This window comes from Sparus aurata, chromosome 17 (assembly GCF_900880675.1).
Source record: "Sparus aurata chromosome 17, fSpaAur1.1, whole genome shotgun sequence".
Classification (NCBI taxonomy): domain Eukaryota; kingdom Metazoa; phylum Chordata; class Actinopteri; order Spariformes; family Sparidae; genus Sparus; species Sparus aurata.
Window position 1 is genome coordinate 5,118,261 of NC_044203.1, and position 22,285 is coordinate 5,140,545.

The following is a 22,285-nucleotide window of genomic DNA, read 5'->3' on the forward strand; positions in this document are numbered from 1 at the left end:
GGCGCGGTGTGTGGGAGGGGCGGAAGTGACGATGGTAAACAAACCACATAAACAGACATGGCGGAGAGTACGGACTACACTTCTTCGTTGTATCGCATTTTCTCTTTACTATTCCTAAACATTTCTGGAAGCGATGGCCACTTGGACCGAAGAGACGGAGGAGCAGCTCATTACACTGGTGGAGGAGAGACCACCTCTGTACAATATCACGCTACAGTGCTACTCAAACCCGAATAAAAAAGATCAACTGTGGCGTGAGATCGAAAGCGAGCTCCGTTTATCAGGTATGTCTCCTACTTCTGCACAACTTGCAATCAATTTATTAGCAGGACAAGACAAGACAGCGATAGCAGATAAGAAATTGTCGGAAAATAGTCGATAAAAAAGATAGGTAGTCAGTGCTATGTACACAACATACGGGTGTTTTGTTGTTGACATTCAGTTTGATTTTGCTAGTCTACTTGCTTGACCATCGGACATGTGAAAAGGGACATGTCATGTAAACTGTTTCTTGGTGCCTTTTTTCAGCCAAGGACATTCGGAGGAAGTGGGACAACCTCCGTACCACCTACAATAGGTACAAAAAAATGGCTCCATCGGGAAGCTCCGGGGCACCAAGGACGGCGAGACAGCAATGGATCCTCAGTCGGCTTCACTTCATAGAGCCACACACCAAGAGGAAGGAGAGCACGTCCAACCTCACTCACCAGGTAATTTATCATCTCTGCCTATGCGAAAATATGGTCTTGAAAATTGAATAATGAATTTCATTGCCCGGAGCAAACTATGTTTCCACCGTGTATATGACAATAAACACCTTTGAATTAATATGAGGATAACGTGGTATTAAATCCATCCTTGTTCCCTTGTTTAGGAATTGTTTGATGCTGCACTGCCGTCGACACCTGAGTCACCTGAGGGGGTCGGCATGTTGACCGGTACATCTTTGGAGCCAGAGTTGGACAGCTCACTGGCTTGCTCCCCAGTTGCAGAGTCGACCATCTGTGAGAGCATGTTCACAGATGTTTTGAGGTCCACTTCGAGTGCCAGTAGTACTAGCCAAAGCCAGTGTCCACCAGCAAAAAGAAGAAAGAAGGGTCAGGGTGTGCCCGCAGCAGAAGATGGGCTCATGCAACAGATCCGAGAAACTCTCGGGAAAATAGTTGAAACACAAGGTGAAGACCATATTTCAGTGTGCTGCAAGCGCATAGAGAACCGGATGCGCATGCTCCTGCCGCATCGACTCATCCAGTTTGAGTTCGATGTCGACAGCCTGCTCTACAAACATTCACAGATGAACACTGACTAAAAGGACATAAGTCCTGCTTGTGAAAGCAAATCCTGTTTGTGAAAGGACATAAGTCCTGCTTGTGAAAGCAAATCCTGTTTGTGAAAGGACGTAAGTCCTGTAATTGTGCCTTTTCCCTTTACATTTATACACTTTTTATTTATTCACTGCTCTTGTACACATGGTACGACACTTGGACGAATAAATACTTTTTTGTGATAAGCTGCTGTCTTCTTGGCTCCTTTGTTCTACATTTATACATGGGTTATATGCAGGGGTGTAGCGGTAAAATAAGATGTGGGAAAACTATGAATTTGGTGGTCAGGGTAAGATATATTTCACTGATGTTTGAAAAAGACATTTAGAACATGTCTAATAATAACCATTACAATTAAATGGCCCTGGGGTGCACACTTGTACACATAGGTGATGTTGTTTTATTTTGATATGTTGGAAGTTACATTTGATGCCAAAATTGTTTATCTGATGAATATTAATCGCTGGGTACACTCTTATTAACTTGCTTAATGGAGATAGTCTTTTCAGGCTACACTTAGCATCTGAATAAAGCTTCATCTGGGTTGACACAGACAGTGGTGATAAATACTACATTGCTAAAAATGAACATCGGCTACATCTGTCTGCCATTGCAAAGTAACTGCGGTCTCTTTGTCTCATATAAAAGGGCTATATAGCTCTCATTTGGCATCTGAATGAAGGACAATTGGTGTTGTCTGTGTAATGTGGTATGTTTACATTTCAATGAGGTGAACAATTAGCGGAATGGCTGTCTGGTCCTTTTCTGAAAAAGCAAATCCTTGTCATTGTCTTCCTGTACAGGTGCTAATGTGTATGCTAAATATGAACATTGGCTACATCTGTCTTCCCTGCAAAGTAACTGCGGTCTCTTTGTCTCATATAAAAGGGCTATATAGCTCTCATTTGGCATCTGAATGAAGGACACTTGGTGTTGTCTGTGTAATGTGCTGTTTACATTTCAATGAGGTGAACACTGTCTGGTCCTTTTCTGAAAAAGCAATCCTTGTCATTGTCTTCCTGTACAGGTGCTAATGTGTATGCTAAATATGAACATTGGCTACATCTGTCTTCCCTGCAAAGTAACTGCGGTCTCTTTGTCTCATATAAAAGGGCTATATAGCTCTCATTTGGCATCTGAATGAAGGACACTTGGTGTTGTCTGTGTAATGTGCTGCTTACATTTCAATGAGGTGAACACTGTCTGGTCCTTTTCTGAAATAGCAATCCTTGTCATTGTCTTCCTGTACAGGTGAATGTGTATGCTAAATATGAACATTGGCTACATCTGTCTGTCTGCCGTTAGTAAGTAGTAACTGCGGTCTCTTTGTCTCATATAAAAGAGCTATATAGCTCTCATTGTTTTTCTCATGTTCACTGCATCTGTGGCACTAGTGTGAAGTGAGAGAAAAAATAAAGACAACATCATCGAATTTTGCCCTCTTTATTGGCCATTTGTTTCAAGCACACATATTCCTGTCATGCACAGCACAGTCAATACATCCTAATCTTTGCCCCACTGAAAAGGCACAGCCCCACAGTCAGACATGAAATACTGACACAGGTTATCCCTAGTTAGTTTGGCTCTTGTAGTTGCATTAGTCGCCCGTGGCAGGGAGGCCTGCTGTAGTGCAGGGTCTTCTCGCCATCTTCCAGCTAAAATGGCATCATCTGGTCCTTCTCGATCCACCATGTCCGCCATATACACCTCACAGCTTTCAGTTCTTAGAAAGTTGTGCAAAGCACAGCAAGCCAAAACAATGTTCTCCACTTTGGCAGTGTCCTGAATGTTGATCGTGGTTTGCAAAACTCTGAACCGGCTGGCCAGGATGCCAAAGGCATTTTCAACTACCCTCCGAGCTCTTGAAAGCCTGTAGTTGAACACACGCTGTGCTGGGGGGAGCCCGCGGTGTGGATATGGTTTCATGAGGTACTCCTTCAAAGGAAATGCCTCATCTGCAACAATGCAATACGGCGAGAGCTGGTCAGAACCAGGAAGTGGGGCAGGGTCAGGTATGTTTGTGGTTCGGTTCTCCAGGGCATCTGCTAAGGTGCACCCAGCAAACACCCCACCATCGGACACCCTTCCTTGGCACCCAACATCTACATACAGGAACCTGTAGTAGCTGTCCACCATTGCCATCAAGACTATGGAAAAGTGGTGCTTATAGTTGTAGAATGTTGATCCAGATCCTGGTGGAGGGCGAATGTTTATGTGTTTTCCGTCAAGAGCTCCAATGCAGTTTGGGAAGTTCCACTGCGACAAGAATCCAGTGGCCACCTGCTGCCACTCGAGTGCTGTGTCTGGGCACTGAAAAACAAAGAAAACAAAAGTGAACAAAAGGCCAATTAAAATTAAAGGTCACTACCAGAATCAGAATCATAAACAGATTTATTCCCAGGAACAGTTTTACACCAATTAGCAATTTCTCTTGGAGAATAAGGTGCATGCATTAAAGACAATAAACAAACAGTGACTTTTATATACATATCATAAAATAAACAGAATAAAACAGAGACATAATAGGTTTGGATGATACATTAAGGCGGAAGTTTGAATACCAGCCATAAACAGCGGCATACGTGCATGTAATAACTTAAATAAATGTAGTCTAATAACACATTACGTTAACGTCATGAAATAATGCGTATATGCATACCTTTACATATTTGTCCTTCAACACTTGGTAGATGGCTTGACAGGTCTCAGGAACAAACTGCCGAATTGTGGATACTCCCATTCTGAACTGGTAGGAAAGGCTCTGGAAGCTTTCCCCTGCAAAAGAAACGAACATCTCGGTTAGTTTGTACAATTCTTCATGCACAAGCCACAAAGGCAAATGATTCCTCAGTAAATTTATTGACATTACAAACCACGTAAACTGAGGTTTGATTACCTGTTGCAAGGAAGCGCAGGGTGACCATCAGACGCTCTCCGCCAGATATTGAATCCCGGTAGTTCGTATTTTTGCGCTGAATAATGGGTCTGACCAATTCCTCCAACATCTGGAACTGGGCAGGGAACATACGTGCAAAATTGCGGAAATCAGCAGGTTCGTTCATCTCCAGTTCCCGACACAAATTCGGATACACTCCTTGTGCCTGTCGCTGTTGGATCCAGGACTTCACCCATTTAGTGCGGTTTCTCCTGATTTCTCTTTCCCTCCTGAGACGACGTCTTCGTATCATTAGGAGCCCGAGAGCACACAACGCGAGTGTCAGCCTAACCATGGCCATCTTTCTCGTATATCAAATATTTAGTCCACAAACGTCTTCTCAGGTCGGACGAATACTGAATCAATACTGTGTGCGCTTTATGCACTCCGTTCCTCATTTTGTTCCGTCATTTCCTGTTTTCGTGTTTTGGATTACTGACACGAGACTAGCGCCACCCGCTGTTAAGGAGGTTTATTGCATCTTGCGCATGCGCAGAACGTACACGCGACAGCGGAGTAGGCAGCACGTCGAAGCGGTGTGTTCAATGCCACTTTTCTGCCGAACGGGTCAGACGAGAGGCAACAGAGTGTCGGAGAGTGGTCGGATAAGGCAGTTGGACGTCTGGGCGGTGTGTGGGGGCCTTGAGACACAGAGCTAGCATTAACACGGACGATGGCGGTAAGTATCAGCTAGCATTTTTTTTATCCAATAAATGACTTGTCTTACCGACGTAACTCGTCTCCTTCGTTTAGTCACTCGGCTCCAGACTTCCAGTAGGTAAGTCCGCTGGCTTTATCTTTCTTTTATCAGAGTTTAGCTCGTGATTTTTCTTCTTTTTCCGTCCTCTTAGCAGATAGCTGTCCTCACTCCCGTGGCTGAGATCAGAAAGGACCAGAAGAATAACACGCCGCACTTCACCTCTGAGCTGACAGGCTGAACGTGACCTGCGTAGCCCCTGATTGGCTGTTGAAGGCTAGGAACCCCCCCTCCCCCCTCCTCCCCTCGCCCCTCCGGCATCCTCTCCCACACACCCTACCAACACACATAAGAGGTCATATGAACTGAGTGGTGCATTCAAATGCAATAGGACATTTAATGTGTCACCGATGTAAACAAATAAAAATAAAGAAAGATACACATTTGATATTTCTTATGAATTTATGATATATTTTATACTGTAGATATGAGCATTATAGCTCAATAACTCCTAGGTCATGTGACCTATTGGCTCAGAATCAGTGTAGGACAGTAGATCTAATCCTGCTCTATGACACACACCTGTTTTTTATTGCATTCGAACACATTTAATATTTTTAATGAATTTTTGATACCTGTCATAATGTAAATATGAGCATTATAGCTCCAGTCTGCATTGGTGGCACAGACATCAACATTGTGGACTCTTACAAGTAATTGGGTGTGGTGCTGGACGATAAACTGGAGTGGACCGCAAATACGGATGCAGTCTACAAGAAGGGTCTGAGCCGGCTTTACTTCCTGAGGAGACTCAGGTCCTTTAATGTCTGCAACAGGATGCTCCAGATATTTTATCAGTCTGTTGTTGCGAGCACCATTTTCTTCGCTGTGGTGTCCTGGGGTGCGTGCATCAAAGCAAAAGACGCAAACAGACTAAACAAACTCATAAAGAAGGCAGGGTCTGTTGTTGGCTCTCAGCTTGTCACCCTGGAGGAGGTGGTGGAGCACAGGATGCTGGCAAAACTGCTGGTGATCATGGACAATGTCTCTCATCCCCTCCACGAAACTCTGGACAAGCTTAAGAGCAGCTTCAGCAACAGACTCATTCAACCTCGCTGCCTTAAATAACTTTACCACGCTTCACAGCAATGCCCAAGAAATACGCTCACATAATTTAAGTGACTTATTATTTAAATCTTACCATTGTAATTAAAAATGCACCTTTCTCTCTTTATCTTGCACCTTCTAATCCACTAAGTTCCATTTTGCTCAGTATTTAATATTATTTAATATTTATCTGGAACTGCGAAGCATCTTATTGTATATTGTATATAGTGTTCTAAATTGTACTTAAAATTGTTATTGTATTTTGTATTTCTGATTGTATTGTACCGCTGCTACGATGACCTAATTTCCCCTCGGGGATAAATAAAGTTATCTATCTATCTATCTATCTATCTATCTATCTATCTATAACTCCTAGGTCATGTGACCTATTGGCTCAGAATCAGTGTAGGACAGCAGATTTGGGCTTGCTGTATGATGCGCACCTGCTCTATTGCATTTTACTTGCTCTTATAATTCTTATGAATTTTTAATGTAGCTCTCATATTTTATTTACAAAATAAAATCTTAATACATTTAACACTCACGTCTTATTTTGAAAACCGGAAAAAAAACGTCAACCTCGAGTTCCGATACTGGGTCTTCCGTGTTGCAGTTGTACGCGCCAGCGCGTCGCCATTTCTGCGAATACAAGTTAATACAAACAGAAAGGACTAATAAAAGTTTATGATACAGATAACACGACTTCAAAATGTGATGTCTGCATGCAAGACACAGCAGTTAAACACTTCTCTATCATCACCACGGGCCAGATGTTCAAAGGTAATCTGATCGGATTTTGGTTAACAGTCATCCCAAACAGATTTCAATAACAAACAAAAATCATACAGATGGGTTTTTAAGTCTCTTTTGAAAGTCTCCAGAGAAGTCTGTTTGCGGATTTCAGCTGGGAGAGTGTTCCAGAGAGTGGGGGCTGTCACACAGAAGGCTCTGTCACCAAAGGTTTGTAGTATGGTGTGGGGGATGGAGAGCTGGGTGTGTGCCTGATGAGCGCAGCGTCCGGGACTGGGTGTAGGGATGGAGGAGGTCAGACAGATATTGGGGGGCGAGAGAATGGAGAGATTTATAGGTCAGGAGGAGAATTTTGTAGGTGATGTGTGATTTAACAGGGAGCCAGTGAAGGCGGATGAGAGTGGGGGTGTTGTGTTGCCAGGACTTGGTGCGGGTGAGGACCCTGGCAGCAGAGTTCTACACATACTGGAGCCTATCCAGGGTTTTGGAAGGGAGCCCGGACAGGACTCCATTGCAGTAGTCCATGCAGGAGGTGATGAAGTCTAAATAATAACATCGGACAATCTCCAACCAATAAAAAATAAAAATAAAAAGTTTACACCGAGTCTCGATACCCGGTCTTCCGCATTGCAGCGCTACGCGATAGCGCCGCACCATTTCTGCAAATACAGCTGAAGTTGACCAGGAATGACAAATGATAGTTTATGTTGCATGCTCTCTGTGGTTCCGATTGTAAGGTGCTGGGAAATCCATAGGTGGTTCTTTCATTTCAAAAATACTTTCATTTATTGACTATTAACACATTTAAAACTTTGGGGGAAGGGGAACAAAATGTTTCTTGAGTTTCTGTGAACAAATGTTGGTTATAACCTCGGACACTGATGAAGCTCTGTTGCTTAAATTATATATATATATATATATATATATATATATATGTATATATATATATATATATATATAGGCCTATATGTTGTATTAGAACCCACGCATTTGTGGGGTGCATTTGGAGGAGCCTTTGAATTGGGACAGCTTTCGCGTGGCGTTGTCATGTAATTGCACAAACGCGCACTCCGAAGTGTGTAGACCCTGAATCTACTACTTTATCTACTACCCGTAGACGTGACGAAACATCGCTGAGCTTGCGGCGTTTGCTTTCTTGCGAGGAAAACACTATGAATGTTTTCTATTTATCTCGATTACGGTAGTCCTAATAAGTTTTTATATTCTGTCAAAGTGACTTAAAGGGCAGCTGCTCATCAGACAATCTCCAACCAATGAAAAAAGTATCAATCCCGGGAATCGAAACCGGGTCTCCCGCGATGCAACGCTACGCGGTAGCGTTGCGCCATTACTACGTATACGATTAAATGCGAACAGAAAGCGTTAATAAGAGTTTATATTGCATGCACTCTGTGGTTCCGATTGTAAGGTGCTGGGAAATTCATATGCGCTTCTTTCGTTTCAAAAATACTTTCATTTATTGACTATTAACAAATTTAAAACTTTGGGGAAAGGGAAGGGGAACAAAATGTTTCTTGAGTCTCTGGAGCGCACCTGGCGCGTGTCCCCAGCTCAGCTTTAATTGCTGGGGAACACCGGGATTGACGTGTCCCTCCAGGTGAAGGTGATCCCTTCATCAAGCTGCCAATAGACTCAACACCACTCGCAAGTAAAGGCATGCAAAACATCTCTTCAGAACTCCATTTTAACGCTCAATTGCACATCTTGTTTTGCAATGAGCAGTGTTGAAGCGTGCCCACGCAGGTGTGGCTGCTGCAAGAAAAGGAGTCATCAGCCATGGTAAGATATAATATCATGCCATCCGGTCGGTTGGTTTAGAGCACTGGTAATCCGGATTCTGATATCTTGAAAACTGTATTTCTGGATCAGGGTGATCCAGTACAATGTTGCTTTGAAAAACCGGCATAAAAGTAAGACGGACTGCCTGATCAGCAAAAAATGTGATTTCCAAATCCGGATCATCTGAATCTAGATTAAATGTTTTGAACAACCGGCCCCTCAAGAAAGGTGACAGAAATGAGCAATTTATTGACGACATCTTTCAGGGTTGTTGCGTCACATGAAGGATTTTATATATTTATTCATGGTCCCACTATCCCATAGGTGCGGCCATACGGCTATTTGAGTAGAAAAGAGGCACAGGCGCTTATGGAAATTCATCGAAACACACGTCATAAACGTCAACGTAGATAAAAGCCAATTAGGGCAAAGTCCTGACGTCATCAAGGTGGGGTCTAGACTCGCGCAGTACCTGGAGAGCAACTGCACAGTTTAATATCTCAAACTGTTTAATCTGGTTTAGATTAAAACATGATTTATATATTTTCTGAATTTAAGTGAAACTCTCAATTTATTATGACACCCAAACAAACATTACATTATTATGGTGTCATAATAAATTGAGTGTTTCAATTAATTTCAGAAACTCTCAATTATGACACTATGCACATCCACTTTTGCCATTTACCCAGTGAAAATGTGCGTGTTTGTGGAACTCCAACCCAAACAGAAGGGAGAAGCTGTGTCACCCTAATACCAACAAAATCATACATATTCAAGTATACACAGAGCTGAGATGGAGAAGTATGTAGTCCTGATTTGTAATTTGTTGTTTCCTTTCTTGGATATAGAGGACATTGAGCGACTCCAGGGGTTTTGCCTGGTAAGTATGGTAGGTGCAACACCCTACATAAACAATAAAGACAATTAAGCACTGACAATAAACCATAGCTGAGTACCAGTGACTTCATAAAAATGTAGAATGCTTGGAACGTTTGAGAATATATTTATTAACTCAACTCAAGTCAACAAATATGAACAAATATAAACACCAGAACAATATTTAAAAAGACAACATTAACATTGAATATATTAATAGATATATCATTAAAAAACTAACAGAACATTTTAAAACTGATTCAAATGTTACTTCAATTACCTATTCCTCCGTTTGAACAATGTCTAATTTGACGATGACGGTTCCCTCAGATGTGACAAGTGATTTAATAGGCCCCTTTTTAAGGAGATCTGCATGTCATCAGCTTATCAACTCCTGCTAGATCAACCCGGTCTCTTAACTACTTCTGTGCTACATCTCTCTCAATGTCCCAGCTATTGCAATTAAATACCTCTGACGTGTTCTAATGCCTCCAGCCTCTGCATTCTGGGTAAAGCATTTTTACTTAAATGAGCTTTAATCTTTATCTGGGGTCAGGTTTATTTCAACACACTTTTTTTTATGAAAACTTAAATAAAATGTTTCTATTTCTTGGATGGTTCAAAGTCATTAAAATGAAAAATAGGGGGGAAAAAAACATGTTTTAAAACTGAGTTGAACAAATAAACAGAATCAAGGCAGTACCTGGAAGGTGCTGTGCACCGTCGAGTGGAGACTCGAATTAAGTTGAGCCTTGACGTGCGTTATGGTTATGTGGTCTCCAATGCTGACAGAGGGGACCGCTGCCTCCCTCCAGAGGCACACTTCAATTTTATCAGAGCCCTGTTAAACATAGGGAAATACTTTAACAATAACACTTATATAGTACCTCCTCCTTCTCCTCCTCCTGCAGTTTTTCCTCCTTTTCCTCATCTCCACCTCTGGATCCAGCTGATGTCCATGTCCTACCTCTTTCTTTTCATCGTCCCTATTTCATTCAGCCTCCCTCTATTTGCCCTTCTTCTCTATTGTTCATGTTCTTTAGTCCCTCTGCCTCTTTCTCTTCCCCATCTCTACTTTCCCATGAACCATACCTATGTCTTTAAAGCTTACCTGCTGTAATGTGATTTTTCTGAGGGGGATGAAGCCTTTCCCGGATGATATCTTTTTCACGGGTGACACCTGAATGACAAAATAGATAAATTCAATATCACATTTAAAATTGTTCACTTATGCTCACTGCCACTTTACCATCTTAATACTAGAAACCATGAAAAAAAACTTGCCTCCGCAACCTGGCCCTCTACCGTCACGAGGCCCTGTCTGGAGGTGCATTCACTCAAGTGGGTGACAGGTGCCTGGGGATGCAGCATGGCCTCTGCTTCTTGGTGCAGTTCTTGTGCGATGTCCATATCAGTTGTCCGAAAGAACATCGTGCTTGTTGTCACATTGAAGAAGTATGGGGGCTCACTGCCCCTGAGCTCGTGGCCCCTTACTATGTATATTCTACCGGTCATGATTTTATTGGCAATTTGCTCATAGATGGTAAATTTCGAACAGGTTTCGCCATCAGTCATAACTGCCACTTTATTGTTTTTTATGACAGCTGGGCGAACAGTTGTATTGCCAAAGTCCCAAGAAATAACATTTGGCGAGTCCACGATGCTTAAAATACTTATTTTAATCGGCGGTGGCCTGAAATAGGGACTGCTCTGTCTTGTTCCCAGGAGATTTTTAAGAGCCATTCTGAAACGAGAAAAAACAAAAACACACACAGACATAAGTGTTTTTTAAGTGTCAAAAGCCCAACTGAAAATGGAAGGCTCTGTCTGTCTGTTTGTTTGTCTGTCCATATAGCTAGATAGCTAGCTTCTATATAAAAAGTAACGTAGTTAGTCATTTATTACTTTACGTTGACAGTTTTGGTAATGTTACATATTACTTTAAAGTAAAGGTAAAGGGTAAAAACATTGAGAAATAATATAAACAATTGAATCAGAGCAACAAAATGTAATTTCAAGGTTTAATCTTGTGAGATACTTAAGACACAATTGGAACCTGTAACAGGTCAGAGTGACCTGATGAAGGATTCCAGCTTCTTTTTTTTTTTTTGTATTTATCGTCCCCAACACATTGTAATTTTAATGAATAATGAATAATATACATGAAATGAATAATAAAATAGGGGTCACGGACGGTCACAGAATTTGGTGCGACACCGGAACCAACGCCTTCGTTCCGTGTTTGCACCCTGTTGTTTTAAGACTTCCTGGTGTCTCCGTGCAGCGTGGAGATCATTGTTATGCGTCTCAGTCGAGCTCCCTACAGAACGGACTTTCGTCCGATAAAATGACTTTCACAGGTATGCTTTTCAACATGCATTGTATAGAAGCGTGATTCGATGGCATGTTACAGTTTTTATTTCCCCGAAATAAATTCAGTATTTGTATTTTGCAACGATCTTTTCGAGGCTCTGTAATGCGAGTTGTGCAGACGTTAAGCTAGGCGTTAGACCGGAGCAAGAAAGCTAAATAAGTCGATAGTTTAATTGATTAACTGTGTGTTGTTGTGTGATGGACTATGCGTAAATTAAAAATAATTATGCAGTTTGACCCGAAGTTGTGCTTAAGTTTTTTTTCCTGTTTGCTCCTCTCTTCAGGCGTCATATAGATGACACAGAGCGCTTCAGGCATTGTGAATAAAAAAGTCCGGCAGAGGTCACGGTAATTGATATATATCCCGCCGCCACCACCCCAAGGGTCAATCGTGTGGTTCGTTGAACCGGGAAACCTATCAGCCTACTGCCAAGACTTAAGTTAAAGGTCTTCGGTAATATTGCCATATAGCTTTTTGACTGCAATAACCCATGTTACTGATGGTATAACGTTGAAAGGTCCTAATCCACAAGAATCATGTAACGTTAGTAATAGAAGTAAATTGTGAAAGCCAACTGAGAAAACCTTGTAGTTTAGCCTGCTATCATAGGCTGCTAACGGCAACTCAGCCTATGTTTAGCGTTGATATCATATTATCTAACTGCCAGTAACGGTAAATTTCTGCCACCATTTAGTTTTCACCTCACGTAAAGTAGATGTGGGCTATATTATTGACACAATTTTGCTGAGAATTAAGGAGTGTGTGATTTAACAGGGAGTTGAGCTGAATTGTTCTCAGTTCACCAAAGAAATCCCGGTGTTCATAAATGAATGAATGAATGAATGGATCAAGCTAGCTGTCGTTAGCTAAATTACTTACCGATTGATCGGAATACTAAATTAATTCTGGGAACGAGGAGAACGACGATCTGGTAAAAGGAATGGTCAGTAAAGATTTTGCGGAGAAAAAGGAACTATTTACATTAAGAAATACAAAATTTACAGGCATGTACTAGCAAATAAAAATAAATAATTACGGTGTCAGAGCAGGCAGTTGTCACTGGCAAACGGCTGTAGATGGATTGTGATAACGGTTCGCACGCGCATGTTATTATACTGCCGCTGCAATCCGCATGCGATTGACCGTTTGTGTGTGTGTGTGTGTGTGTGTGTGTTAACGGCAACACAGCATATGTTTAGCGTTGATCTCATATTATCTGACTGCCAGTAACGGTAAATTTCTACCACCATTTAGTTTTCACCTCACGTAAAGTAGATGTGGGCTATATTATTGACACAATTTTGCTGAGAATTAAGGACTGTTGGCTGAATTGTTCTCAGTTCACCAAAGAAATCCCGGTGTTCATAAATGAATGAATGAATGAATGGATCAAGCTAGCTGTCGTTAGCTAAATTATTTACTGATTGATCGGAATACTAAATTAATTTTGGGAACGAGGAGAACGACGATCTGGTAAAAGGAATGGTCAGTAAAGATTTTGCGGAGAAAAAGGAACTATTTACATTAAGAAATACAAAATTTACAGGCATGTACTAGCAAATAAAAATAAATAATTACGGTATCAGAGCAGGCAGTTGTCACTGGCAAACGGCTGTAGATGGATTGTGATAACGGTTCGCACACGCTTGTTGTTATACTGCCGCTGCAATGCGCACGCGATTGACCGTTTGTAAGTGTGTGTGTGCGCGCGTGCGTGTGTGTGTGTGCGTGCCTACGCGATTGTTTGTTTGTGTGTCTGTGGTTCATATGGCTTACTTGGAGCAACGTTTGATTCTTGGGATACTTTCAATGACGAGGATAGGTGTGCTAGCAGTGTCAGTTGGTTAAAAATCTTCTAGGTGAGGCTGTATGTATCGGAAGCTTACAGTAACGATCCCAATTTAAAAAAAAAAAAAAAGATACCATTGTTTTAGAGATAAACAATAATTATGTAATTGCCCTTTAGAAATCAACAGTTTGCCTGATAATGACAATGATGAGATTTATATTAGTGAATACTTTAAATACAAAATTAAAGTCCTTGAGAGACATTTACAGGTGGATGATGATTAAAGATAACTACATACAAGGAAAGATTTACACAGGCTTACACAGGCTTAAACTGGCAAAGGAACATAAAATGTACCAATTACTGAGTTATGTGTGTTTTCTGTGTGATAGTGTGTGGGTGAGAGATAGTGAATATAGAGAGAATATATATACATTCATACATACACACATACACACACAGTGTATTTTGGTACCTTTTATGATGTTTAATATTAAAGTAGGGAAGGAGTCCTTTCCTTAAAATGTTCTTCTATCCAGGCAAGGAATATCATCTCAGTTACTTGTTGTTTTTGGAAAAATGCTGATATCAAGCCATATGTTTGTCTTTCAACAGAAACCAAAACACGTCATCAACATGCAGAGATCCTCGGGGCCTGTGGAGGAGGATGAGAACAGTGCCATCGTACATGTGCTCACGTGAGACAATTATGTCTTCCAGATTAGGGGGGGGCGGGAACTGTGAGCCATTTGAAGAGAAACTCAGTTGTAATGGTAAACATGCGACTAGTTAAATTCTTAGAGGGCAGCTGGGCCTCTACATCTCTGCATAGGTCACCTGTGACCTCAGTGTCTGGTTGTGAAGAAATATTGTCCATCCATCCACATATATCTGGTACAGGGATTCATTGCCCAATGGCTGTGGCCTCTTATTGTGTACGTTCTTCCCTGTGTAATTTTGGTGCCAATTGTTCAAATGGGGTCAGTTTAGACCAGGGGCGTTGCCGTGCCCCTGTAAAGCTGCAGGCCTAGCAACGCCCCTGGTTTAGACAGTGTTTGGGCATCGATGATGACCTCCTCCCTGTTGGATTTTTTTGGTGGCTGGGTGCAACAGGAGGAAATGAGATTAGGAGGTGGTTAAAATGTCTTGATTTTGTTTAGTTATTTTCTTGTGTTGGTCAGATTTTACATAATATATGTATAATTTCATAATGTCACAATCATGTTATTGTTCAATTTAAGTTGTTGAAATGTATTGCTTGTTAAGTGTGTTATGTTCAACAGTAATTAAATCTAACCAAAAGAAGTGAGAAATGAATAAAGTGAAATGTACTTTCTTCTCGACTTGGCCTAGATATTCTCAGCTTTGTTTTAGCATGTTTTCCGTTTTGGCAAACCAGTAAGGCAAAGATTATTTATCATATAAAACAAGGTGGTTTTCATCAGGTGAGTCGTGATTAATTGGATTATTCAAACTTTAATCTGAACTACAGCATGTTGGACCTGGTTTGTATCCACTTCTGTCATATCTATTGGTTTTATTCCAGCGTCTGACATTTTAGGGGTGAAATGCAAATAGAAATGTATTTTATCTTGCGCATGAACACATACAGATGGGACTGTATGTGTTCTCATAGTTCTCATAGTTTTCTCATAGTTTTATGATTTAGTGCTTATATTAATCCCAGCCTTTAGAAGTGGAAAAGTTTGTTTCTGGTAGAATTTTCTGAGAGTTGAATGAATTAATGTGCAGATTCAAATTAACAAAATAAATTGTAATTAACAAATAATGATGTAATATTGTGGACAAGAAAGGTGAGGATAAAATTAACATTTCTGCAGCAGTAATTGGTTAGAACCCCGTGGTCTTACCTGAAGAAAATGAATTTGGGGCTGATTTGCGTTTTAATGTGTTTCAGAATTAATACAATCTCATTTTTAATATAGCCTATAGGTGCTAGTCCACATTCAAATGATAAACTTAGAAATTAGTTTAGTAATGTAAGGTCAGAGGGTTTTCCCCCAAACACCTGTTAACAGCGCAGCGCAGAATAGTGTGTTGACAGAGGGAGATGGCTAGCTTGAAAAAAAAAAAAAGAAAAATCGTGTGGAAAACATCGCTTGACATTTAAATTCCCATTAGCAATAAAAATCTGAAGAAATCTGTATTTATTGTTCATTTGTAAACACAACACTTATCAGTCTACAGGCAAGAATCTAAAGGTTTATTAATTCATTCAAATTCGCTTTATTGGCATGAATGCCACAGCAATATTGCTGAAGCACCAAGAACTACTAAAAGAGTAACTGTGAGAGAGAGAGTGAAATTAGCACTAATTCACTAATGCGTGTGAAGTGAATCAGTTTACCATCCACTGTGGTGGGTTCATTCCAGTCAGCTCTGATCCAGTTAATCTTAACAATCGATATCTTGGTTAAGGCATAACAGTTAGAGTTAGATTACGTCAAATTAGTTGTTTCTGATTGGACCAAAGTGTCAGTTGGACTCCAGAAGAGCCGGAATTCTAAAACCGCCGTAAGTGGTCACTTTGACCGCGGCGGTCAAAGTGACCGCTTACGGCGGTCAAAGTGACATGATTGTGTCATGATATTAAAAAAAAAAAAAAAAGAAAAGAAAGAAAAAGAGAAACACCAAAATGTACTTTAACAAGTTTAATTATACATTTATCAATATTCATATCGTCGCACATAGTAAACCGTAATTATTGCATATAAGTACATAAGATTTTAATAGAGAAAACTCGGAACAAGAAAATTAACAATTAGAAGTAACTTATTTGATTATGAAACATTTTATTTTAACACCAACATTATTGTTTTATATAATAAAAAAAAAAAATTATATGATAAAACAATAATCGAAAAAGTACTCAGATTACCTCCGCTCTCCTCACAGTTACCACACTCGGGCTTGTGGCATTTAAGTGTCCGACGTTTTGTTCCGTTTGCATCATTCGGACCGGCACTGGCTCCGTGTCTGCTTCTGGTTGCTCCGCTGCTGCCCACCCTGTGCCCACTGCCGCGGCCCTTTTCCCCTCCATGTATTCTGGCCTCAGCTCCTCTGCCAGTTGCTGCAGAACTTTCGAAAAAACTTTAGTTTTTCGAAAAATTCATTTTATTTTACAATTAATTAATGAAATACATAAAATCATCTTTGGCCCACTCATATGGTGCTTAGACTGGGGCCAGAATTAAAGGGTGAACAGGGAGGCAACAACGGCGGCCGAACTCAAATCAAGGGAGCAGTAACAGAAGCACTTGTGGCACCGCATACACACACACTCGTGAAGAAAAGGACCACCACTAAGGATTGGATCGCCGTCTTGGCCCACGGCACCTGTCCACAAAGAAGAGAAAGTAGGCTATAAAAGAGGCCTCACTGTAACAGCCGTTTTAACACACACACACACAAAGTAAATGGTTAAATGAAATTAACTAAATTAACACAAAAAAGTCCCATTCACAGTAACAAGAAAAAAAATGAATTATTGAACGACATTCCCGGGGCAGCAATCTAAGCCCTGATGCCAGCTCCGCGACGAGCCTGTGAGGTCAAACGACCGCTCTGACGCAGCTCCAAAGAGCCGAGGAGCCACAAAGCTCCAGTGAGCCAAAACAGCAGTGGGTCCAGGAGGTGATGGCTTCAGTGTTTTTGGACCTCACCGGCATAGCATCATTGAGAGCCAGAAGGAATGTTCATGTGGAGACATCACTACAACACCCAGAAGGGCTTCCAGTGGGACAATCCAGCCTCACGGCACCCGCGGTCTACCACACTGTGCGCTGCAAGAGATAACGTGTTTCTGTGGCGGACACGCCAACAACGCTCGAATGCCAGCAGAGCCACACCACCTGAGCTTCACCACGCCAACATCAACTTGGCCAGGCCACAGCCACTATCGAGGACGAGCGCAACAGCAAAAGGAGAGAGCGCGCCATGGTGGAATCAGACTGCTATATAGGCTGTAGCTGTGTCCTAATTCAGGGTCTGCACACTTCAAGGACCCGCCCTTTGCGGTCTCACCGAAGGAGTGTACTTCGGTGCGCCCTGCAGGCAGCTTCAGCCTGTTGTTAAATGGGAAAGTCTACCCTTCGGAGCATTTCCTGGTTGCGTCACCAGATGTTCCCGCCCCTACCCGTAGCCTACGTCACTATTTTTGCAGCCCAGGTCCATGAAAGTGACAGTAAAGTTTGACTGTCAAATCTGTTTGCGCTTCAGGAATTCCTGATTTCCTTTTTAATCCTCCTGCTTGTGGAGGAAGAGGAGAAGCAGCTCTGGTTTATCTCCGGCTGAGAGGACCGTGGAGAGGTAAACCTGTTATTGAACCCACATAATGTTATTAGTGTGAATGCTTGCAGCATTCACACTATTGTTATTCCGAAGTTTATTAGTGGGCTGTGCTCGCCAGCCCACTATGGACACCTCTATAGCAGAGCTATAGGTGTCCATAGTGGGCTGTGCGGAGCACAGCCCACTATTGTTATTGCTCGCGCCTCTTTTTATTAGTGTGAATGCTTGCAGCATTCACACTATTGTTCTTCTCGTTTATTAGTGGGCTGTGCTCGCCAGCCCACTATGGACACCTCTATAGCAGAGCTATAGGTGTCCATAGTGGGACACATAGCTATAGGTGTCCATAGTGGGCTGGCGAGCACAGCCCACTATGGACACCTATAGCTCTGCTATAGAGGTGTCCATAGTGGGCTGGCGAGCACAGCCCACTAATAAACGAGAAGAACAATAGTGTGAACTATTGTTATTGCTCGCGCCTCTTTTTATTAGTGTGAATGCTGCAAGCATTCACACTATTGTTCTTCTGGAGTTTATTATTAGTGTGAATGCTGCAAGCATTCACACTATTGTTCTTCTCGTTTATTAGTGGGCTGTGCTCGCCAGCCCACTATGGACACCTCTATAGCAGAGCTATAGGTGTCCATAGTGGGCTGTTGTTATTCACCGTGCCTCTTCTTCTTATTATTCTTCCTCCCACCATTTTTCGGTTTCTAACTCGCCCCGCACCGTTGAGCGAATACAAACAAAAAATATATCAAAACGTGCGGCTCGAGCGGACTCGGTATGCTATTATTTTTCTCACGAAAATACTAATTTTTCGCGACGTATGTCGCGAAAAACTGTGACAAATTTCCCATAAGGAATGAATGGGACGAGGTCAAAAAAGTCGCAAATCTGCGACATTTTTCAAACATCTCCTGCTCGGGCATACGTTCACGTGGAAACACCATTCCAGCTTTAAAATGTAGGCACAAGTCCTGAGTATTCAAGTTGTATTTGAACTTTTTTCCTATGTTGTGTAGTTTTTGAACTGTGATCCTGGAATGAAGGTGAGTGATTTTTGAAAAATTCAGGGTTTTCAATGATTGTGTATGGCGGAATGTTCGTGCAGCAGAGTTGAGAGGGCCAACTGACAGAGTGAGAGAGACTCAAAAATTTGCTCCGAAATTTTCTCTTTCCGTGACGATCCTGACCACAAATTGGGCTCAAAAACAGTTATATTTCCCAGAGTTGTAGCCACACTTGTCTTCTTTCTCCCAATGTGTCTACTTTATCGGTAGGATTTACGGTTTTTAAATTATCGACCGCTAACCAACAAGAGTAGCTCTGAAATGCTCCATTTACTCCAATGTAAATCGGGAGAAAGATTTCCAAAACTGCACGCTTTTTTAACTCGCTGCCATTTCCACATTTCTGAAGCTAGGACCACAAAACTTAATGAGTGTGTTCTTTAAGGCCTTTCTGGCTCGATCGTGAAAAAAAATTGTTGATATCATGTAAGATTTTGACCAAATAGCACTAGTTTGACGTCCTAGATGTGAGGCAGAAATTGCTCTCAAATCAGCTCCCTCACAGGCCGTTGCTACGGCCCTTGCCAACGGTCACCTAGCAACCAAAAACAGCTGGGCCAAGAGAGAGAGTGACAGACAGACAGACACTAGACACACATCAGACAGACAGACAGACAGACACACAGGAGACACACATCAGACAGACAGACAGACAGACAGACAGGAGACACACATCAGACAGACAGATGGACAGACAGACAGAGCGACATGTAGACACACACACACAGAGCTGCTTAAGCGTGCTCTCACATACACACAGACGCACACACACAGTATATTTCCCAACATTTAAACTACATTAAACGATCATTTTTTCACTCATTCAATGTGCGGCTTGATCGGACTCTGTATGCTATAATTCAGTTTTCTAGAAAATTAATCTTTCGCGTCGTAAGACGCGAACAGCTGCGAGACACTTCCCATAGGGAATGAATGGGATGAGGTCAAAAAACTCGCAAATCTGCAATGTTTTTCAAACATCTCCTGCTCTGGCATACATTCAGCTAGAAACACCATTCCAGCTTTAAAATGTAGGCACAGGTCTTGAGTATTTTTGTTGTATTTGAACTTTTTTCCTATGATGTGTAGTTTTTGAACTGTGATCCTTGAACGATGGTGAGTGATTTTGGAGAAATTCAGGGTTTTCAATGATTGTGTATGGGGGAATGTTCGTGCAGCAGAGTGGAGAGGGCCAACTGACTCCCTCACAGTCCGTTGCTACGGCCCCTGCCAACTGTCACCTAGCAACCAAAATCAGCTGGGCAAAGAGAGAGAGTGACAGACATACAGACAGGAGACACACATCAGACAGACAGACAGACAGATAGGAGACACACATTGGACAGACAGACAGACAGGAGACACACATGAGACAGACAGACAGACAGGAGACACACATCGGACAGACAGACAGACAGGAGACACACATGAGACAGACAGACAGACAGGAGACACACATCGGACAGACAGACAGACAGGAGACACACATGAGACAGACAGACAGACAGAGAGACATGTACACACACACACACACAGCCATGCTTAAGCTTGCACTCACATACATGCAAACGCACACACACAGTATATTTCCCAACATTTAAACTACATAAATGATTATTTTTTCGCTCATTCAATGTGCGGCTCGATCGGACATAAGTCGCGAAAAACTGCGATAAATTTCCCATAAGCAATGAATGGGGCAAGGTCAAAAAAGTAGCAAATCTGCGACGTTTTTCAAACATCTCCTGCTCTGGCATACATTCAGCTAGAAACACCATCCCAGCTTTAAAATGTAGGCACAATTCCTGAGTATTTTTGTTGTATTTGAACTTTTTTCCTATGATGTGTAGTTTTTGAACTGTGACCCTTGAATTACGGTGAGTGATTTTGGAAAAATTCAGGGTTTTCAATGATTGTGTATGGCGGAATGTTCGTGCAGCAGAGTGGAGAGGGCCAACTGACAGAGTGAGAGAGACTCAAAAATTCACTCAGGAATTTTCTCTTTCCATGACGATCCTGGCCACAAATTAGGCTCAAAAACAGTGATATTTCCCAGAGTTGTAGCCACACTTGTCTTCTTTCTCCCAATGTGTCTACTTTATCGGTAGGATTCACGGTTTTTGAATTATCGACCGCTAACCGACAAGAGTAGCTCTGAAATGCTCCATTTACTCCAATGTAAATCGGGAGAAGGATTTCCAAAAATGCACCCTTTTTTAACTCGCTGCCATTTCCACATTTCTGAAGCTAGGACCACAAAACTTAATGAGTGTGTTCTTTAAGGCCTTTCTGGCTCGATCGTGAAAAAAAATTGTCGATATCATGTATGATTTTGACCAAATAGCACTAGTTTGACGTCGTAGATGTGAGGCAGAAATTGCTCTCAAATCAGCTCCCTCACAGTCCGTTGCTACGGCCCTTGCCAACGGTCACCTAGCGACCAAAAACAGCTGGGCCAAGACAGAGAGTGACGGACAGACAGACAGACAGACAGGAGACACACATCAGACAGACAGACAGACAGACAGGAGACACACATCAGACAGACAGACAGACAGACAGGAGACACACATCAGACAGACAGACAGACAGACAGAGAGAAATGTACACACACACACACAGCCATGCTAAAGCATGGCTCCCATAAACACAGACGCACACACAGTATATTTCCCAACATTTAAACTACATTAAACGATTATTTTTTCACTCATTCAATGTGCGGCTTGATCGGACTCTGTATGCTATTATTCAGTTTTCTAGAATATTAATGTTTCACGGCGTAAGACGCGAACAGCTGCAAGACACTTCCCATAAGGAATGAATGGGATGAGGTCAAAAAACTCGCAAATCTGCGATGCTTTTCAAACATCTCCTGCTCTGGCATGCATTCACCTAGAAACACCATTCAAACTTTAAAATGTAGGCAGAAGTCCTGTGTATTTGAGCTGCATTTAAACTTTTTTCCTAAGATGTATCATTTTTGAAAGGTGAGAGACTTTAAAAAACTCTCAGAAATGTTCTCTTTCAGTGACGCTCCGAGCCACAAACTTTACTCAAAAACAGTGACATTTTCTAGAGTTGTAGCCACACGTGTCTTCGTTATCCCAATGTGTCTACTTTATCGGTAGGATTTATGGTTTTGGATTTACCTGCCTCAAACCAACAAGAGTAGCTCTCAACTGCTCCATTCACTCCAATGTAAAGAGAGCGAAAGACAGATAGACAGACAGACAGGAGACACA

The 22,285-nt window shown here is 41.8% G+C and overlaps 1 protein-coding gene across 1 annotated transcript; it reads right to left on the reverse strand.

Annotated features, from left to right (window-relative positions):
• Window positions 1-2,752: 2,752 nt before the first annotated feature.
• On the reverse strand, window positions 2,753-10,675 carry LOC115567687 (protein ALP1-like). The gene is made up of 5 exons (XM_030394513.1): window positions 10,605-10,675; window positions 10,197-10,334; window positions 6,610-6,703; window positions 3,985-4,336; window positions 2,753-3,635 (listed from the first exon to the last, which is right to left on the reverse strand). The coding sequence occupies exons 4-5, from the start codon at window positions 4,189-4,191 to the stop codon at window positions 2,829-2,831; spliced, it is 1,014 nt and encodes a 337-aa protein (XP_030250373.1). The 5' UTR covers window positions 4,192-4,336; window positions 6,610-6,703; window positions 10,197-10,334; window positions 10,605-10,675; the 3' UTR covers window positions 2,753-2,828.
• Between the last annotated feature and the right edge of the window lie 11,610 nt (window positions 10,676-22,285).

What these genes read in the sequence shown, in the direction of transcription:
- LOC115567687 (XM_030394513.1), bottom strand. Translation starts at nt 4,191, where the DNA reads ATGTCAATAAATTTACTGAGGAATCATTTGCCTTTGTGGCTTGTGCAT. An exon ending in TGAAGGACAAATATGTAAAG is followed by an intron (nt 3,636 to 3,984) that starts GTATGCATATAC and finishes TTTGTTTTTCAG; the next exon opens with TGCCCAGACACAGCACTCGA.